The sequence below is a fragment of the Schistocerca americana genome, chromosome X (assembly GCF_021461395.2).
Source record: "Schistocerca americana isolate TAMUIC-IGC-003095 chromosome X, iqSchAmer2.1, whole genome shotgun sequence".
Taxonomy (NCBI): domain Eukaryota; kingdom Metazoa; phylum Arthropoda; class Insecta; order Orthoptera; family Acrididae; genus Schistocerca; species Schistocerca americana.
Genome location: NC_060130.1, coordinates 138,574,282 through 138,590,715, shown reverse-complemented (window position 1 = coordinate 138,590,715; position 16,434 = coordinate 138,574,282). Strand labels below are relative to the sequence as shown.

At 47.9% G+C, this 16,434-nt stretch overlaps 2 protein-coding genes across 5 annotated transcripts in view; one reads left to right on the top strand and one right to left on the bottom strand.

Annotated features, from left to right (window-relative positions):
* LOC124555867 (mucin-19-like) overlaps window positions 1-15,384 on the bottom strand; it is a 166,151-nt gene extending 150,767 nt beyond the window's left edge. Inside the window, exon 1 of the mRNA XM_047129930.1 lies at window positions 15,289-15,384. Within this exon, the coding sequence (XP_046985886.1) occupies window positions 15,289-15,384 (96 nt within the window). The remainder of the gene's footprint in view (window positions 1-15,288) is intronic.
* LOC124554929 (polyhomeotic-proximal chromatin protein) overlaps window positions 1-16,434 on the top strand; it is a 313,908-nt gene that overhangs the window by 163,265 nt on the left and 134,209 nt on the right. The gene's annotated exons all lie outside the window — the stretch shown is intronic.

Genomic DNA, 16,434 nt, shown 5'->3' with positions numbered 1-16,434 from the left:
CGTTCGCACGTGTAGCCGGTGACGGGGTAACGCGTAATTCCCCGCCCTGGGTAGACAAGTAAGGCAGAGGTGATTGCCTGAGCTGATACCTTCTGACCATGCCGATTGGTCCCTCCGTCTGTTTCTCGGGAGGTGTGACCTGAGGTGTAAAGATTCACCTAAGGCGGGAGTGCCCTCTGAGAGGGTCCCCATAAGGAAGGAGCGCGCCATCGGAGACGCTGGCAATCATGGGGGATTCCTCCGCAATGAATTTCTCTTCTTCTCTCTCGACTTCTGCCCACAAACGGAAACATGACCAGCCCCCAGTGACAAAAGTACTACAGCCTACCCCACAGTTCCTCGTCATTTCTCGATCTGAGGACGGAAAGGATTTTTCCTCTGTCAACCCTTTCGTTATCCAGAAGGGCGTAGACGCCATAGCCGGTACTATTAAGTCTTGTACGAGGTTGCGTAATGGTACCTTGTTACTAGAAACTGAGAGCGCCTTTCAGGCACAGAAACTGCTTCGAGCCACACTCCTGTACACGTTCCCTGTCCGGGTGGAGGCTCACCGAACTTTGAATTCGTCTCGTGGTGTGGTCTATACTAGATCCCTCGACGGATTGACTGACGAGGAGATTCAGTCTTTCCTCGCTGAGCAGGGCGTGACGGCTGTCCATAGGGTCATGAAAAAGGTCAACAATGACCTTGTACCGACCCGGACACTTTTCTTGACCTTTGATAGTGTTAAGCTGCCATCGCGCATCAAAGCGGGCTACGAGGTTATTTCTGTTCGCCCCAATGTCCCGACACCTACACGCTGCTACCAGTGTCAGCGTTTCAATCACACTCGACAGTCTTGTTCCAATGCGGCTAAATGTGTCACTTGTGGCAGGGATGCCCATGAGGGTGACTGTCCACCTCCGTCTCCTCGTTGTGTGAACTGTCAGGGTGACCATGCAGCATCCTCCCGCGACTGTCCCGTCTATAAGGAAGAACGCTGTATCCAAGAAATTCGGGTCAAAGAGAAAGTGTCCACCTCGGCTGCTCGCAAGCTGTTGGCTAGTAGGAAGCCCACGCTGCTCCCAGCGGGGAAATACAGTACTGTCCTCGCCTCTCCTCGGACTACCAGGGAGGTGGCAACCCAGACATGCGATCTGACCTTCAGCACCACGGTCGTCCGTTCGGCCAGTGCTAAGATCGCGCGGTCGACGTCTCCTCTTCCTCCCATCACCCCACAGACACCAGCCCCTTCATCAGCTTCTGCTAAGACGAAGACCCAGAAATCAGATGCACGGGCCTTCAAGAAGGAACCGTCCCGTGCAGACTTCCTACGTACCTCGACCTCCCAGCCATCGACCGGTACTTCCACCAAACGACCTTCCAAGAAGGCTCATAGGAAGCACAGTTCTCCTTCTCCGCCACAGCGCATTTCTTCTCCTGCGCCACCCAGCGGTTGCCGCCCCAGGCCGTCGTCCGTTTCGCCTGGCCGCACCGCTGGTAGCCGAACATCTGGCCGTTCACCGGCGGAGGAAGCTCCCCCTCCCGGCCATCTTACCAAGATGGCCGCTGAACCTATAGAACCAATGGACGATGACTGTCCGCCTACTGATAGCGGCGGCAGTGCTCACTCGAAGCCAGGCCCTCAGCGGCCTTCGAGGTGACCCCTTCTTTCATCTTCCTTTTCTTCTTACGATGGCACTTATTCACTGGAATATTCGCAGCATTCGCTCCAACCGAGAGGACTTGAAGTTGCTGCTCCGCTTGCACCGTCCGCTCGTCGTAGCCCTCCAGGAAACGAAGCTACGGCCATGCGATCAAATTGCCTTGGCACACTACACCTCTGTGCGTTTTGACCTACCCCCCGTGGTACGTATTCCGGCTCATGGAGGGGTTATGTTGCTGGTCCGGGATGATATTTACTACGATCCTATCACGTTGCACACCGGCCTGCAGGCAGTTGCCATCCGAATTACTCTCCCCACTTTTACATTTTCCATTTGTACCGTTTACACTCCATCGTCGTCTGCCGTTACCAGGGCAGACATGATGCAAATTATTGCTCAGCTACCTGCACCATTTTTGTTAACTGGGGACTTAAATGCCCACCATCCCCTTTGGGGCTCTCCAGCATCCTGCCCGAGGGGCTCCCTGTTAGCAGACCTTTTCAACCAGCTCAATCTTGTCTGCCTCAATACTGGCGCCCTTACTTTTCTTTCGGACACATCTCACACCTATTCCCAATTAGACCTCTCTATATGTACTACCCAACTTGCACGCCGGTTTGAGTGGTATGCACTTTCTGATACATATTCGAGCGACCACTTCCCGTGTGTTATCCATCTCTTGCATCATACCCCCTCTCCGTGCTCAACTAGTTGGAACATCTCCAAAGCAGACTGGGGGCTCTTCTCTTCCAGGGCGACCTTTCAGGATCAGACCTTCACAAGCAGCGATCGTCAGGTCGCACACCTCACGGAAGTCATTCTCTCTGCTGCTGAATATTCCATCCCTCACACTACTTCTTCTCCACGTCGCGTACCGGTCCCCTGGTGGACCGCAGCATGTAGAGACGCTTTACGTGCTCGTCGACGTGCTTTACGCACCTTTAAACGCCACCCTACAGTGGCGAATTGTATCAATTATAAACGATTACGTGCACAGTGTCGTCGTATTATTAAAGAAAGCAAGAAAGCCAGCTGGGCTGCTTTCACAAGCACCTTCAACAGTTTTACTCCTTCTGTTGTCTGGGGTAGCCTGCGCCGGCTAACTGGCACTAAGGTCCACCCACCAGTTTCTGGCTTGACGTTCGCGAATGACGTCCTTGTGGTCCCTGAGGATGTCTCCAATGCCTTCGGCCGCTTTTTCGCAGAGGTTTCGAGCTCCGCTCATTACCACCCTGCCTTCCTCCCCCGCAAACAGGCAGAGGAGGCTAGGCCACCTAACTTCCGCTCTTCGAATCGTGAAAGTTATAATGCCCCATTCACCATGCGGGAACTCGAAAACGCACTTGGCCGGTCACGTTCCTCCGCTCCAGGGCCTGATTCTATTCATATTCAGATGCTGAAGAACCTTTCTCCTGCGGGTAAAAGTTTTCTTCTTCGTACTTACAATCGCATCTGGATTGAGGGACATGTTCCCGCATGCTGGCGCGAGTCTATTGTTGTCCCGATCCCTAAGCCGGGGAAGGACAAGCACTTGCCTTCCAGTTATCGACCCATCTCGCTTACCAGCTGTGTCTGTAAAGTGATGGAGCGAATGGTTAACTCTCGTTTGGTTTGGCTGCTCGAGTCTCGACGCCTACTTACCAATGTACAATGTGGATTTCGTAGGCGCCGCTCTGCTGTTGACCATCTGGTTACCTTGTCGACCTTCATTATGAATAACTTCTTGCGGAAGCGCCCGACCGCGGCTGTGATCTTCGATTTGGAGAAGGCTTACGACACCTGTTGGAGGGCGGGCGTTCTCCGCACCATGCATACATGGGGCCTTCGCGGTCGCCTCCCTCTTTTTATTCGTTCCTTTTTAATGGATCGACAGTTCAGGGTACGTGTGGGTTCTGTCCTGTCGGACACCTTTCGCCAGGAGAATGGGGTGCCACAGGGCTCAGTTTTGAGCGTCGCTCTCTTCGCCATAGCGATCAATCCAATAATGGATTGCCTCCCAGCTGATGTATCAGGCTCCCTTTTCGTGGACGATTTTACCATCTATTGCAGCGCGCAGCGTACATGTTTCCTGGAGCGCTGTCTTCAGCGTTCTCTTGACCGTCTTTACTCCTGGAGTGTCGCCAATGGCTTCCGTTTTTCTGCCGAGAAGACGGTCTGTATTAACTTCTGGCGCTACAAAGAGTTTCTCCCACCGTCCTTACGACTCGGTCCCGTTGCTCTCCCATTCGTGGAGACAACAAAATTTTTAGGTCTTACATTTGACAGGAAACTTAGCTGGTCTCCACATGTCATATTTGGCTGCCCGTTGTACCCGTTCTCTAAATGTCCTCCGTGTGCTCAGTGGTATGTCGTGGGGAGAGGATCGAACCGTCCTACTTCGTCTATATCGGTAGATCGTCCGCTCCAAGCTGGATTATGGGAGCTTCGTATACCCCTCTGCACGGCTATCCATCTTACGCCGCCTCAACTCCATACAACATCGGGGTTTACGACTTGCGATCGGAGCGTTTTATACTAGTCCCGTCGAGAGTCTTCATGCTGATGCTGGTGAATTGCCACTCACCTACCGGCGCGATATACTGCTTTGTCGGTATGCCTGTCGGCTACTGGCAATGCCCAACCACCCGTCTTATCGTTCCTTTTTTGACGACTCTCTCGACCGTCAATACGGGTTGTATGTCTCTGCCCTGCTACCCCCTAGAGTTCGCTTTCGTCGCCTCCTTCAACACCTTAATTTTTCACTCCTTGCAACCTTTCGAGTGGGCGACAGCCACACGCCACCTTGGCTCCAGGCTCAGGTCCGCGTTCACCTTGACCTCAGCTCGCTCCCAAAGGAGGTTACCCCCGGTTCGGTCTACCACTCCCGTTTTGTCGAACTTCGTTCGAAGTTCATTAATATGACCTTCATTTATACAGATGGCTCTAAGACCAATGACGGGGTTGGGTGTTCTTTTATTGTCGGGGCACAAAGTTTCAAATACCGGCTCCATGGCCATTGTTCGGTCTTCACAGCTGAGCTCTTTGCCCTCTACCAGGCTGTTCTTTACGTCTGCCGCCACCGACATTCTGCTTATGTCATCTGCTCCGATTCCCTGAGCGCCATCCAGAGCCTCAGTGATCCGTACCCGGTTCACCCTTTCGTGCACCGGATCCAACGCTCTCTTCAGCAGCTGGTGGACGTCGGTTCTCCGGTTAGCTTTATGTGGGTTCCTCGCCATGTCGGTAACCCTGGGAACGAAGCTGCAGATGTCGCGGCCAAGGCTGCGGTCCTCCAGCCTCGGACAGCTTCTTGTTGTGTCCCTTCGTCAGATTGTAGCAGGGTCATTTGTCGGCGCATTTTATCGCTGTGGCATGCCGATTGGGCTGCACTTACAGACAACAAGCTTCGGGCCTTGAAACCCCTTCCCGCGGCTTGGGCGTCCTCCTCCCGCCCTTCCCGACGGGAGGAGGTAGTTTTGGCCCGGTTACGAATTGGACACTGCCGGTTCAGCCATCGCCATCTGCTGACGGCTGCGCCGGCGCCGTTCTGCCCATGTGGGCAATTGCTGACGGTCCGCCACATTTTGACGTCCTGTCCGGATTTTAACACACTGCGTCTTGATCTTGGCCTGCCATGTACCCTAGATGCCATTTTAGCGGATGACCCACGAGCAGCTGCTCGCGTTCTTCATTTTATCAACTTGACAACCATCTCTAAGGACATTTGATTATGCTGTTTTTTTAATCCTATGCCTGTCAGTCTGTCGTTTATCGTGTTTTCCGTTTCGTTGCTGTTTTAAACTTGTGACTCGCGGTGCATTCCTAACGTAGTCTGGGCGCTAATGACCGTTGAAGTTGTGCGCCCTAAAACCACAAAAAAAAACCAACGAAGCGAAATTGGGAGACAAAATCGTGCGATCCTAAATTTTTGCACTGTGCCAGGAGGGAGTGTCACGGACAACATACTAAAAATCCTGACCGGTGGGATGTAAGCCTTGCGATGGGGCTGGGTTTAAAGGTCACTTATTATGTTTTCCTCTAATAACTTGAAAACCGCGGTATCTAGCGAGAAGTTTAACTGTAAAAAAAAAAAAAATTAAACTGCTTAAAATTTCCTACAAGAAAGATCCTATTGGATTTTTTTCTCCAGGACCAATAGTTTCAGCGATCATTGGATGGAAAGATGGTAGATTATTGAAAGTATTGTTCTAATGGTATAGAATTGTTCATCATTAAATGAATTGGGTTAAAATCAAGTACTAAATTGTCTGTTCCAACTCCAAATGCAGCAGAGCCGTGTTAAAGGATAAACTGTGTTCCGGGGATTTAACAGGATGTGAAGGGCAGATGGGCAGGATGGAAGGGCGAGGGAAGCTAGGTCGCCGGATTGTGTTTATGCACTTGCCCCCTTCATAGGTCTACAAACTGATGGCCTAGCTGGTGATCCCCCACTACGTCACAAGACGCAGCCACAGGGCAAGATACATAGACCCTTATGAATTACTGTCGGCATAGTGCGCAGGCAGCCTGGGGAGTGTTTACTTTTCAGAAAATACGTTACGAGTTTTATCCTGTTCGGAAGCTGCAGTGTTCATCCGGAAAAGGCAACATCCCCCACCGTGAGCGCTGCTCGCTTTTGAGTTCCCAGAATGCATCACCCCAGCATTTCCTGTTCAGTTCTCTTATGTGAGTAGACAACATAAACTTCAAACTTTACCGAGATCGTGTTTCTATAGTGTACTTATTTTCAGTTTAAGGGGTACCTATCCTATCTGGAGCTGTTCAATGAGCTATTACGTAAAAAAAAACGAAAAATAACAGCAGGAGCTGTGAACTATCTACCACAATGAGGAGCTTTATTCAAGTTGAACACTCTGTCTATATGTATTTGACAATGTCGATTTCATTCTCTACTATCACTGCCTGGAATACTTTTCACAGCACGAGGGGGTGTCAAATGCATCACTCCAGGCTAGCTCTCCCAAAATCTGAAGAGTTCTGAGGCTTAAATTGTCTGCCTCTGCAACAGAAGTAGGTCGCGTACGTTTTACAGAACTGCAGATATTTGAACATACGTGGAGCAGAGCATTACAGCAGAGTGCCATTTATTTATTTATTTACACGTCAAGTTCTGTAGGACCAAATTGAGGAGCAAATCACTAAGGTCGTGGAACGTGTCAGTACATGAAATTACAACATAAAAGTAATAACAGATAAAAATGAACCCGAAAAAGTCAGTCCATAAGCTTAAGTAAACGAAATCAACAATACAATAAGAATCAGCTTAATTTTTCAAGGAACCCCTCGACAGAATAGGAGTGACCCATGAGGAAACTCTTCAGTTCGGATTTGAAAGCGCGTGGATTACTGCAAAGATTTTTGAATTCGAGTGGGAGCTTATTGAAAATGGATGAAGCAGTATACTGCACACATTTTTGCACAAGAGTTAAGGAAGTCCGATCCAATTGCAGGTTTGATTTCTGCCGAGTATTAACTGAGTGAAAGCTGCTTATTCTTGGGAATGAGCTAATACTGTTAACAGTAAGGAATATACATATTAAGAGGCCAATGTCAAAATACCCAGACTCGTGGACAGGGGTCGACAAGATGTTCGTAAACTTATACCACTTATTGCCCGAACCGCCCGTTTCTGAGCCAAAAATATCCTTTTAGAATGGCAAGAGTTACCCCACAATATAATACCATACGACATAAGCGAATGAAAGTAAGCACAGTATACTAATTTTCGTGTAGAACGAGCACTCACTTCTGATACCGTTCGAATATTAAAAACGGCAGCATTAAGTCGCTGAACGAGATCCTGAACGAGGGCTTTCCACGACAACTTACTATCTATCTGAACGTCCTGAAATTTGAAATGTTCAGTTTCACTAATCATATGCCCGTTCTGTGCAATTAAAGCTTCAGGTTTTGTTGAATTGTGTGTTGGAAACTGTAGAAACTGAGTCTTACTGTGATTTAGCGTTAGTCTATTTTCTACAAACCATGAACATAGGTTATGTACTGCAATATTTGAAACCAAGCCAATGTTGCACACAACATCCTTTACTACCAAGCTAGTGTCATCAGCAAACAGAAATATTTTAAATTTTTAAAGTCACCTGTAATACTAGAGGGCATATCATTTATATAAATAAGGAACAGGAGTTGCTCCAACAACAGTGATCCCTAGGGACCCCTCCCTTCCCCCCTTTACCTTGACTCATTTATAATGTATAAGACGCAGTCAAATTAAAACGAGAAGATGATGGAGAAGATGGAAAAAGGAAAGATTTATTATTACAAAAGTAATCGCGATAACTGTTAATGCAGTTATTCCACTGTGAGATAAGACGATGCGGTCGTCCACGGAACATGGCTGTAACCAGGCGTGCACTACTTCTTCCGAATGAAAGACTGCGAAGAACGTGTCTACACGGCTCCAGAAATACAGGAATCGCATAGAGACGGATGCCGACTGTACGGAGATGTGTGAACAAGTGTAACGTATTGCGAATACGCAGACAGAAAGACACTTTCCTGTATTATTACACGAGTGAAGAACAATCACCAGAGACAGTTAATTCAATAAAATATCAAGGAGTATGCGTTGGTTGGTTGATTAGGGGGAGTGGACCCCGCGAGGTCATCAGTCCCGTCTGATTAGGGGAGGATGGGGAACCATCCCGGCATTTGCCTGACGCGATTTAGGGAAATCACGGATAACCTAATCAGGATGGCCGAGAGCGAGTTTGAACTGTCGTCCTCCCGAATGTGAGTCCAGAGTGCTAACCAGTTCGCCACCAGGCTCGGTGGAGTATGCGTGCGGAGCGGATTAAAGTGGAACGACCGAAGAAAATTAATCCCAGGAAAGGCAGTTGCTAGCCTCACAAAATCCCTCCGCCACACACCGTAAGGCTGTTTGAAAACTTGGTGTATAACCCAACGTAAGTTTGTTTGAATTCTTCATACACCAATCGTTTTCATTTGCTGCTCTTACAAAATTTTTCAGTGTGTCTTCTCACATCTTCTCAAAAACATTTAAGAATAGTTTTGATACAGCATGTTATATGATGATCCCATTTTTCAGCTGATTTATGGCAGTCACACCCTTTACAGTTTTTCTTATTTGATAAACAGTTACATCCGCAGCCCTATTTGGCGCTTGCCATGTTGATTACCTGCTTGCTTTCTTCTAGATTAATATGTTACGGACAAACCTTTGTTCTCGGCCTATCTCTAGCTCTGCTACATACGGAGGTTTACACTGAAGAACTCTTTGTTCTCATTAAAATCTCCCATTATCAGCAAGTTGTGGTAGTTTCTTCATTTATCAGTTTCTGAAAGACTTAGTAGTCGTTTCCTGTTCTATGGTAATGTAAGCGCTTCATTGATTTCCAAGGGATATCTTACGTTTATTTTTAAAACAAGCCTACTTATTCTCAGATTACTTCAATACAGTATCTGTAATACTGATTTCTAGTTGATAGCAAAAGCCTACTCCTTACTTTTCTCCCTGTTTCTTTATTCCACAGAAGGTCCTAAGTCTTACTGAAAGCTTTATCCGAGAAAAAAATTTGTGAACAATTAGTTCAGGAGCCCACTCGAAGTGTAAATTGTTTCGAAAACATACTCGACCTCTTAGCAAGAAATAATCCAGAGGAAGTAGGGATCATTATGACGGCTGCATGTGTTAGTAACCAGAAGGTCGTTGTAGAGTGACTTAATACCGTAACATCCGAATCCACCAAAAATAAACGCAAAATATATCTATTTAAAAGAGCAGATAAAAATTCGCTTTACGCCTTCTTAATAGACAGTCTCCGCCCCTTTTCAAATTATATAAGCGTAGACCAAATGTGGCCGAAATAGCGTCGGTCGGCAATTGAGAGATAGGTATCCAATGAATTAACCTCCTGCACACAAGGTCTCTTGTATAACCAGCCGGCCGCCCTATTTGCCTTAGTGCACTGCGCGTTGTAGATCAGGTGTTACCGGGAGCTAGTGTATCCTAGCCTATCACCCTCACAGTATTGGAGGGGTCGCGTGCTCCGCGGTACGGACTACCCGCATGGGATTCCACCTGACCTTGTTGTTAACATCCTTCCTCTCCACGTTGTTGACAGAGGGTTAATAAGATCCCCCACGTTACACAATATTAGTCAGAAAGGTGTAGCGGAAGCAGAAATAAGCTTGCCAAATTTAAAAGAACGCAATACCTCCGAGATTGACTATGTTTACTGAAACTCAAAATTTAGCGCAAACTTCACTGCGAGAGTGGGACACAAAGGACATTTCACGGACAAAGGCACCGATGGCGTCATCGATGACTGTCTCCCCTGTCTCACAAGGGCCAGTTGCCACATGTATACAATGCCCCCCGTCTCCTGTGAAACTTCTCTAAGTATAAATTGTCTGGAAACTCAATATGTTGCATTGTCATGCTTACGGACCTAGTAGAGGTTCTATTTTGTCACAATCAAGTTCAGACCTATCGGGCTGTTACTAATAGTGTAGACTGTAGAATTCCGGGCTTAATGGATGAGACACTGTGGCACATTCTATGACGTCAGAATCGGAGTTCGGGAACACTGACTGTGACGTCTGAGACAAGGGGATGTTTGTGCCAGTTCACTCAGAGGTGTATGGTCATTGCTTCTGCCAACTCCACATTTCAGTCTCTCCGTTTTCGTATTCATTGTAACACATGCCAGAGAGGGAAGGGAAAGGGCTCTGCGCCTCTGCCGCGGACGCCTCCTCCCTCGCCGTCTGCGAACGTTCAAACCGCACCGCGCCGATTCTGGCCGCGTCCCTCTAAATCCACTCTTGTGTTTGCTTAAATAACCACCACCCCCTAATGACATTACAGTTTAAACAATTCACCCCAGCTCACCAGTTACAGTAAGTTCAAAACAGGGAGGAAATCCATTTATCCCAAGTTTAAAATGATGGGAAGTCTGTTGGCTATCAAACTATAGAACACTCGTCCTAACATTAAAACTGAATAATCCACTGATTCGTTCTGTACTGTCACACTCGTCGCTATCGTACGTAGTTGAGGGGAGGGAGGGGTAGAAATAGGAGAGGTATTCACTTGCATCTTTATTTAAATACCGCAGTCCCCATAACGCGCTGAGCTTTAGGCGCTCGAGTCGCGGGCAACCCCTGCCGTACCCCGCTGTGCTGAGGTGTGCTGCCGCGGGTCAAGCGCCAGAGCCATATTCTCGGGCTGCAGACCGCGTGTAACTCAGCACCAGCATTGCTCTTAGCGCACCGCATGGCGTCATACGGCCCCCGAATTCGGGCCGCTTTGGCCTGCAAGTAGGTACTTACGTGACTGGGCGGCGCCCCGTCATACAGTTAGGTGACATTCCGTAGTCCATTGCTTCTCGACTGCTGCTAGCCGTGACTGCCTTCAGTGCTCTGGACCCCCGTCTCTGCTCGCATTCAGCAACAGTACCGTCATTATTTTTGTCGGGTCTCTGGGCGATTTGCCGCATGCTGTACTAATATTCTGTGAAGATTTGAATGTAACCACGTCTTGAAATACACACTATTTGCTAGTACCTCTGCAATCTAGTCGCAAATCTAATTTGATATTCTGTATTCTATTCATTGGACGACAGTGCGGAACTGTATCGAACATAGTACCAACATAGACTCGTGTATCTAACGCCATCCAGAGTCGTGAACAGACAGTAACATCAGACGTCAGCATAGTATTTCTAAATGACAGCCCGTCAGCTCTCACCTTATGACCGATACAGACCGTGTGTCCTGCCACAATCGACACGCTCTCGATGGCTGACTAGGACATACTGGTGCAGCTCTCTCCGAGACCAGGCATACTAGCGCAGCCTTATTCAAAATGACGGCTGGCGACGTACGACATATCACTGAGTTTTTGCGTCAGTTTTATGTTGAACTCAACGAATAACATATCGAAATCAGTGAACTTTCCATCCAAAGAATTGTTAACCCACTTCCAGGTAACATCTAGGAACTTTAACACCGACCGGAAGTTCGAACACATACTGGCAGCCTAACTGAACGGCGCCGGCCGCTGGTGGCCGAGCGGTTCTGGCGCTACAGTCTGGAACCGCGCGACCGCTACGGTCGCAGGTTCGAATCCTGCCTCGGGCATGGATGTGTGTGTTGTCCTTAGGTTAGTTAGGTTTAAGTAGTTCTAAGTTCTAGGGGACTTATGACCTCAGCAGTTGAGTCCCATAGTGCTCAGAGCCATTTGAACCATTTAACTGAACGGCAGTTTGATTTGTCCACTATTCCAGTTATTGCTAAAAAACCAAAAGAACAACAAGAAGAAAACCGAGAGTTCCACACACATTTTTGACGAATACTGGTGCTAGTGACACAACGGCTTATTAATGTTTCCAAGAAATCTTAAGTCTTACTCCCTGAAGGCGCCATCCCCTAAGACGCCCATACGACCTTCACCAGTCGTCTATAAACACCTTATTCTTACCAGCAAGTCGAATTGTAAGCATAAAAAACCCGGCAAATACATATGCCGCCCGTGCCCTTCTTATCCTAGACATTTCAGCACGAAAAAACTGTCACCAGTATCAGACACCAGACCACGGCACATCGTGTCGACATGGATTGGAGTCTGCAGGTGACTAAAACTCCCGAGCATTTGGGTAATGGGAGGCGACGCTGTCACCAAAGTAGAGCTACGAATCACTCGTCTGTCGGTCAACAGCAGGAAGTGGCACATTGCCCCAGTGTCACGCACCGCCCACACACCTGAGCCAGTTTGCACAAATTTTTGCTAAAATCGATGAGAATTGCACCGAAAGTAGTCATTCCGCTGCACTTTTGTATCGACTATACTTAAATATTATAACCATAGCAAAATGTTTACGATTTCGTACATTACTGATTTGTGTGTATAGTGTGGTTGTTGTAGGATAGAACAGGACTGGAACGTTTATTTATCTAAACAAACACTACGTGCCGAGATGACGCCGACCGCCGCCAAGTCCAGTATCGTAGCCGACACTGTTTCGTCATGTGTGAACTCGGGTAGGAACGTTTATTTACACATAGCCTTTCGGACGGGATCCCAGGGAAGACGCGGCGCTGTAGACGGGTGCAACACCTAGGATAGTTCGATGCGGTACTCGGATTATGCTATGTGCGCTGCAGTTTTCCGGGTACAGTACTCAGACTACTCAGCGCGTAGCACGAAATACCGGACGCAGTAGCCAAACGCGGCGCGGTCCGGTGCTGCGCACAATACGTAGTACTAATGCCCAGCGTGGAACGGGGTGGCACTCGGGAGGGGTGCGGCCTTCCTCCCTCAATATCTTGCATCGTTCGCTGTGAATACTTTAATCTTTTAAGCAATGTGATAGTAGTACGAATACTGGGTAAAATCAGCGAGAAACCATCCAAAAGATATGCGAGTGTACCATATAAATTGCAATTGTCTAATGTTAAAACTGATGTTCCGATGGAACAACTGTGTGTGATATCGCAGCAACTCTCCGCTCGTCTTCTATGTACACGATCAACCGTGGGTTAGTAGGACTGTCGATCCAGCCATCCTGCTCTTGAACTTAAGTTCCAGTATGATCTTTTACAAATTTATTGCGGTACTTTCCTACACCCTATGCTAATTCTTTTTACGATTTCAAACATCTTTCTGGTGACTCGTCAGAAATCAGCTTTTCTGACAGTCCATTGTGTCGCAAACTCTTGCCACCACTGCAGGAATGTGATAGGAAGACACACAGAAATGGTCGTATGTTCAAATGTGTGTGAATTCCTAAGGGACCAAACTGCTGAGGTCATCGATCGCTAGACTTACACGATACTTATACTAAGAACACACACACACCCAGCCCGAGGGAGGACTCGAAACTCCGGCGGGAGCAGCCGCGCAATCCGTGACATGGCGCCTCAAACCCCGCGGCCACTCCGCGCGGCAATGGTCGTATGCTGGAAGATCAAATTAGATTTATTCTATGACGTTACAAGGCACACATGGGAATACTACCGATGTAACGTGATAAGTGCACTCGAACTGTCATCACTGTGAGAACTACCTGTGTAAGAGACTTCGATGAAACAGGACCGTGCAGGTTAGAATACCGTTACTCTGCTACGTGGTTTACTGTGTTACATTCCAGGTGAGTGAAAACGAGTTTGTCAACTTAAAGGGGTTGGGAGTAGGACTGCTATAAATAGCTCGTGGAACATCCTTCTAGTTTATAGATCACCGTGCTGGTCACTGACTGTAAGGCAACAAAATAGCTTGCTTCGTCAAAGCAACGTTCGCAAACAATTCCATGCATCCTGTTAGTGTGTTCAGAATGCCTTAAACTCCTTCCGTGCACTGCACTAAAGCATTTGGGTGTTGCAGTTCACACCCAAAGATCCCTTTCAGCCCTACGTGAGATTTATCTGATTGAGGTTCAATTCTGCTCTCGCGTCTATAACGATAGAAGCCGACCTCTTCCAAGAGTATGGGGTGACTTAGCCCTCTGGCATCAAGCAGCGCTGCTGGCTCTCTAGAAATGACGAGTTCTGTGCGCCGTGCGGACCAACGCAGTATTGCTGAATTTATTTTACTTTTAAGATACGGACCTAACGACTGTTGGATGGTATTAAATCAAACCGAGCAAGATGTCGCAGTGATTTGCACACCGGACTCGCATTCGGAAGGACGACGGTTCAAACGCGGGTCCGGCCATCTCGATTTAGGTTTCCTGTGATTTCCCTAAGTCGCTTCAGGCAAATGCAAGGATGGTTCCTCTGAAAGGGCACGGCCGACTTCCTTCCCTAATCCGATGGGACTGATGACCGCCCTTTCTGATCCCTCCCCCAGGTCAGTCGATCGTTAAATCAACATCGGCACGTTCGCACCCACAATACTGTACCATACGAAATGCTCTTCATATGTGGGATGTCCCAGGTACAACCTAAAATAGTTAGGGTTTTCCTACGGTTCTGCCACACGTTTCTCTAGCAATTTGCTTGACGGTTGTTTTTTATAGGAGAGACTCTACGTTACTGCAGCATACTTTAAGTTCGGTCATCAAACGCTGCTGCCTGCACGCGTTCGTTTCTGTCTTCGGGTGCACCTACAGCTTTCGCGGAGTGGTAGTCACGGCACTGGAACGTAATGAGGTGCGCATTTCGTTCTTGCGGAAGTCCGACGTTTGCGTGTTTCTCGTGCACCAGTAGAGGGGGCGTAGCTCCGCTATGGCTGCAGTCGTTCGGCAGACGTTTGCGCTGGTCTAGCGTCTGGATCTCGGTGGATTTTGGCGTCTCCTGACACGCCTTACAGCTGTTTAAATATGTATAAGTAACAATTCCTACCCTACGACACACATAACGAAACAGTTTTGGCTATGATGCAAGACTTCGCGGCGGTCGGCGTGCATGTCGTAGCGATCTCGACACGCAGTGTTCTATCTTACAGCGATCTCGCATACACACCTAGGTAATGCGATGTTGTTTAAAGGAAGAAGCTAGTACCATCAATTTTAGAGTGCATGACAGGCAGATCTCGAACGAAATCATAAACATCCTGCTAGGGCCATAATATTTATGAACAGTCGATACAAAAGTGTAGCGGAATCACGCGAAATAGTAGTGCAATTTTCATCTATTTAAGCACAAATTTGTGCGAACTGACTTGGATGCGTGCTGGATTTCGCGACAGGAGTGGCGGTGCGTGGCACACTGGGGCGATGTGCCGCTTGCTGCTGCTGCCGACACGTGTGTGATTCATGGCTCTACTATGATGACAGCGTCACCTCCCGTTACTCAGATGCTTGGGAGCGCCTTTCACCTGCAGTCTCCAGTCCATGTCGACATGTGCCGTGTCTTAGGGGAAGGCGTTTTCAGAAGTGGATGGAAGACTTAAGCTTTCTTGGAAATATTAATAAGCCGTTGTGTCACTACCACCAGTATTCGCAAAGAAAGTGTGTGGAACTCTCGGTTTTCTACTTGTTGTCGTTTTGGATGTTCAGCAGAAATGGGAATAGTGGACAAATCTTAAACTTCTCTTCCAATTGGCTGCAGTATGTGTTGATCTTTCGGTCGGTGTTACAGGTCCTGAAAAGCACCTCGAAGGGGGCTTAATATTTCTTTAGGTGGAAAGTTCTCTGATTTCGATATATTATTCGTGGATTTCACCATAAAATTGACGCGAAAATTCAATGATATGTTGTACGTCGCCAGCCGTCATTTTGAATAAGGCTGCGCTAGTATGCCTGCTCCCGGATAGAGCTGCAGCAGTATGTCCTAGTCAGTCATCGAGAGCGTGTCGATTGTGGCAGGACACACGGTCTGTATCGGGCATAAGACGAGAGCTGTCGGGCTGTCATATAGAAATACTATGCAGACGTCTGATGTTACTCTGTTCACGACCCTGGATGGCGTTAGATACACGAGTCTATGTTGGTATTATGTTCGATACAGTTCCGCACTGTCGTCCAATGAATAGAATACAGAATATCAAATTAGATTTGCCATTAGGTCGGAGAGGTACTACCAAATAGCGTGTTGTTCAGAAAATAGATACGGAGTACTACCACAGTTTCTGAAATTGATGCAGCGTTTGCAATCGTGTCGGCTAGTGTCTAAGTGCTCAGTCTAGACGTTTGCCTACATAGTACGCCTCTGTGCAGTTTCAAAATTTAGACGTGATCAGGAACAGAACGGAGGGCGGCGAGTGGGCGTAGAGCCTTTCCCTTCCCTCCCCGTTGTGTTTAAATAAAGAGGCAAGTGGAGAGATGAAATCGTTGAGTTAACTGAACCAGTGGCCGGCCAGAGTGGC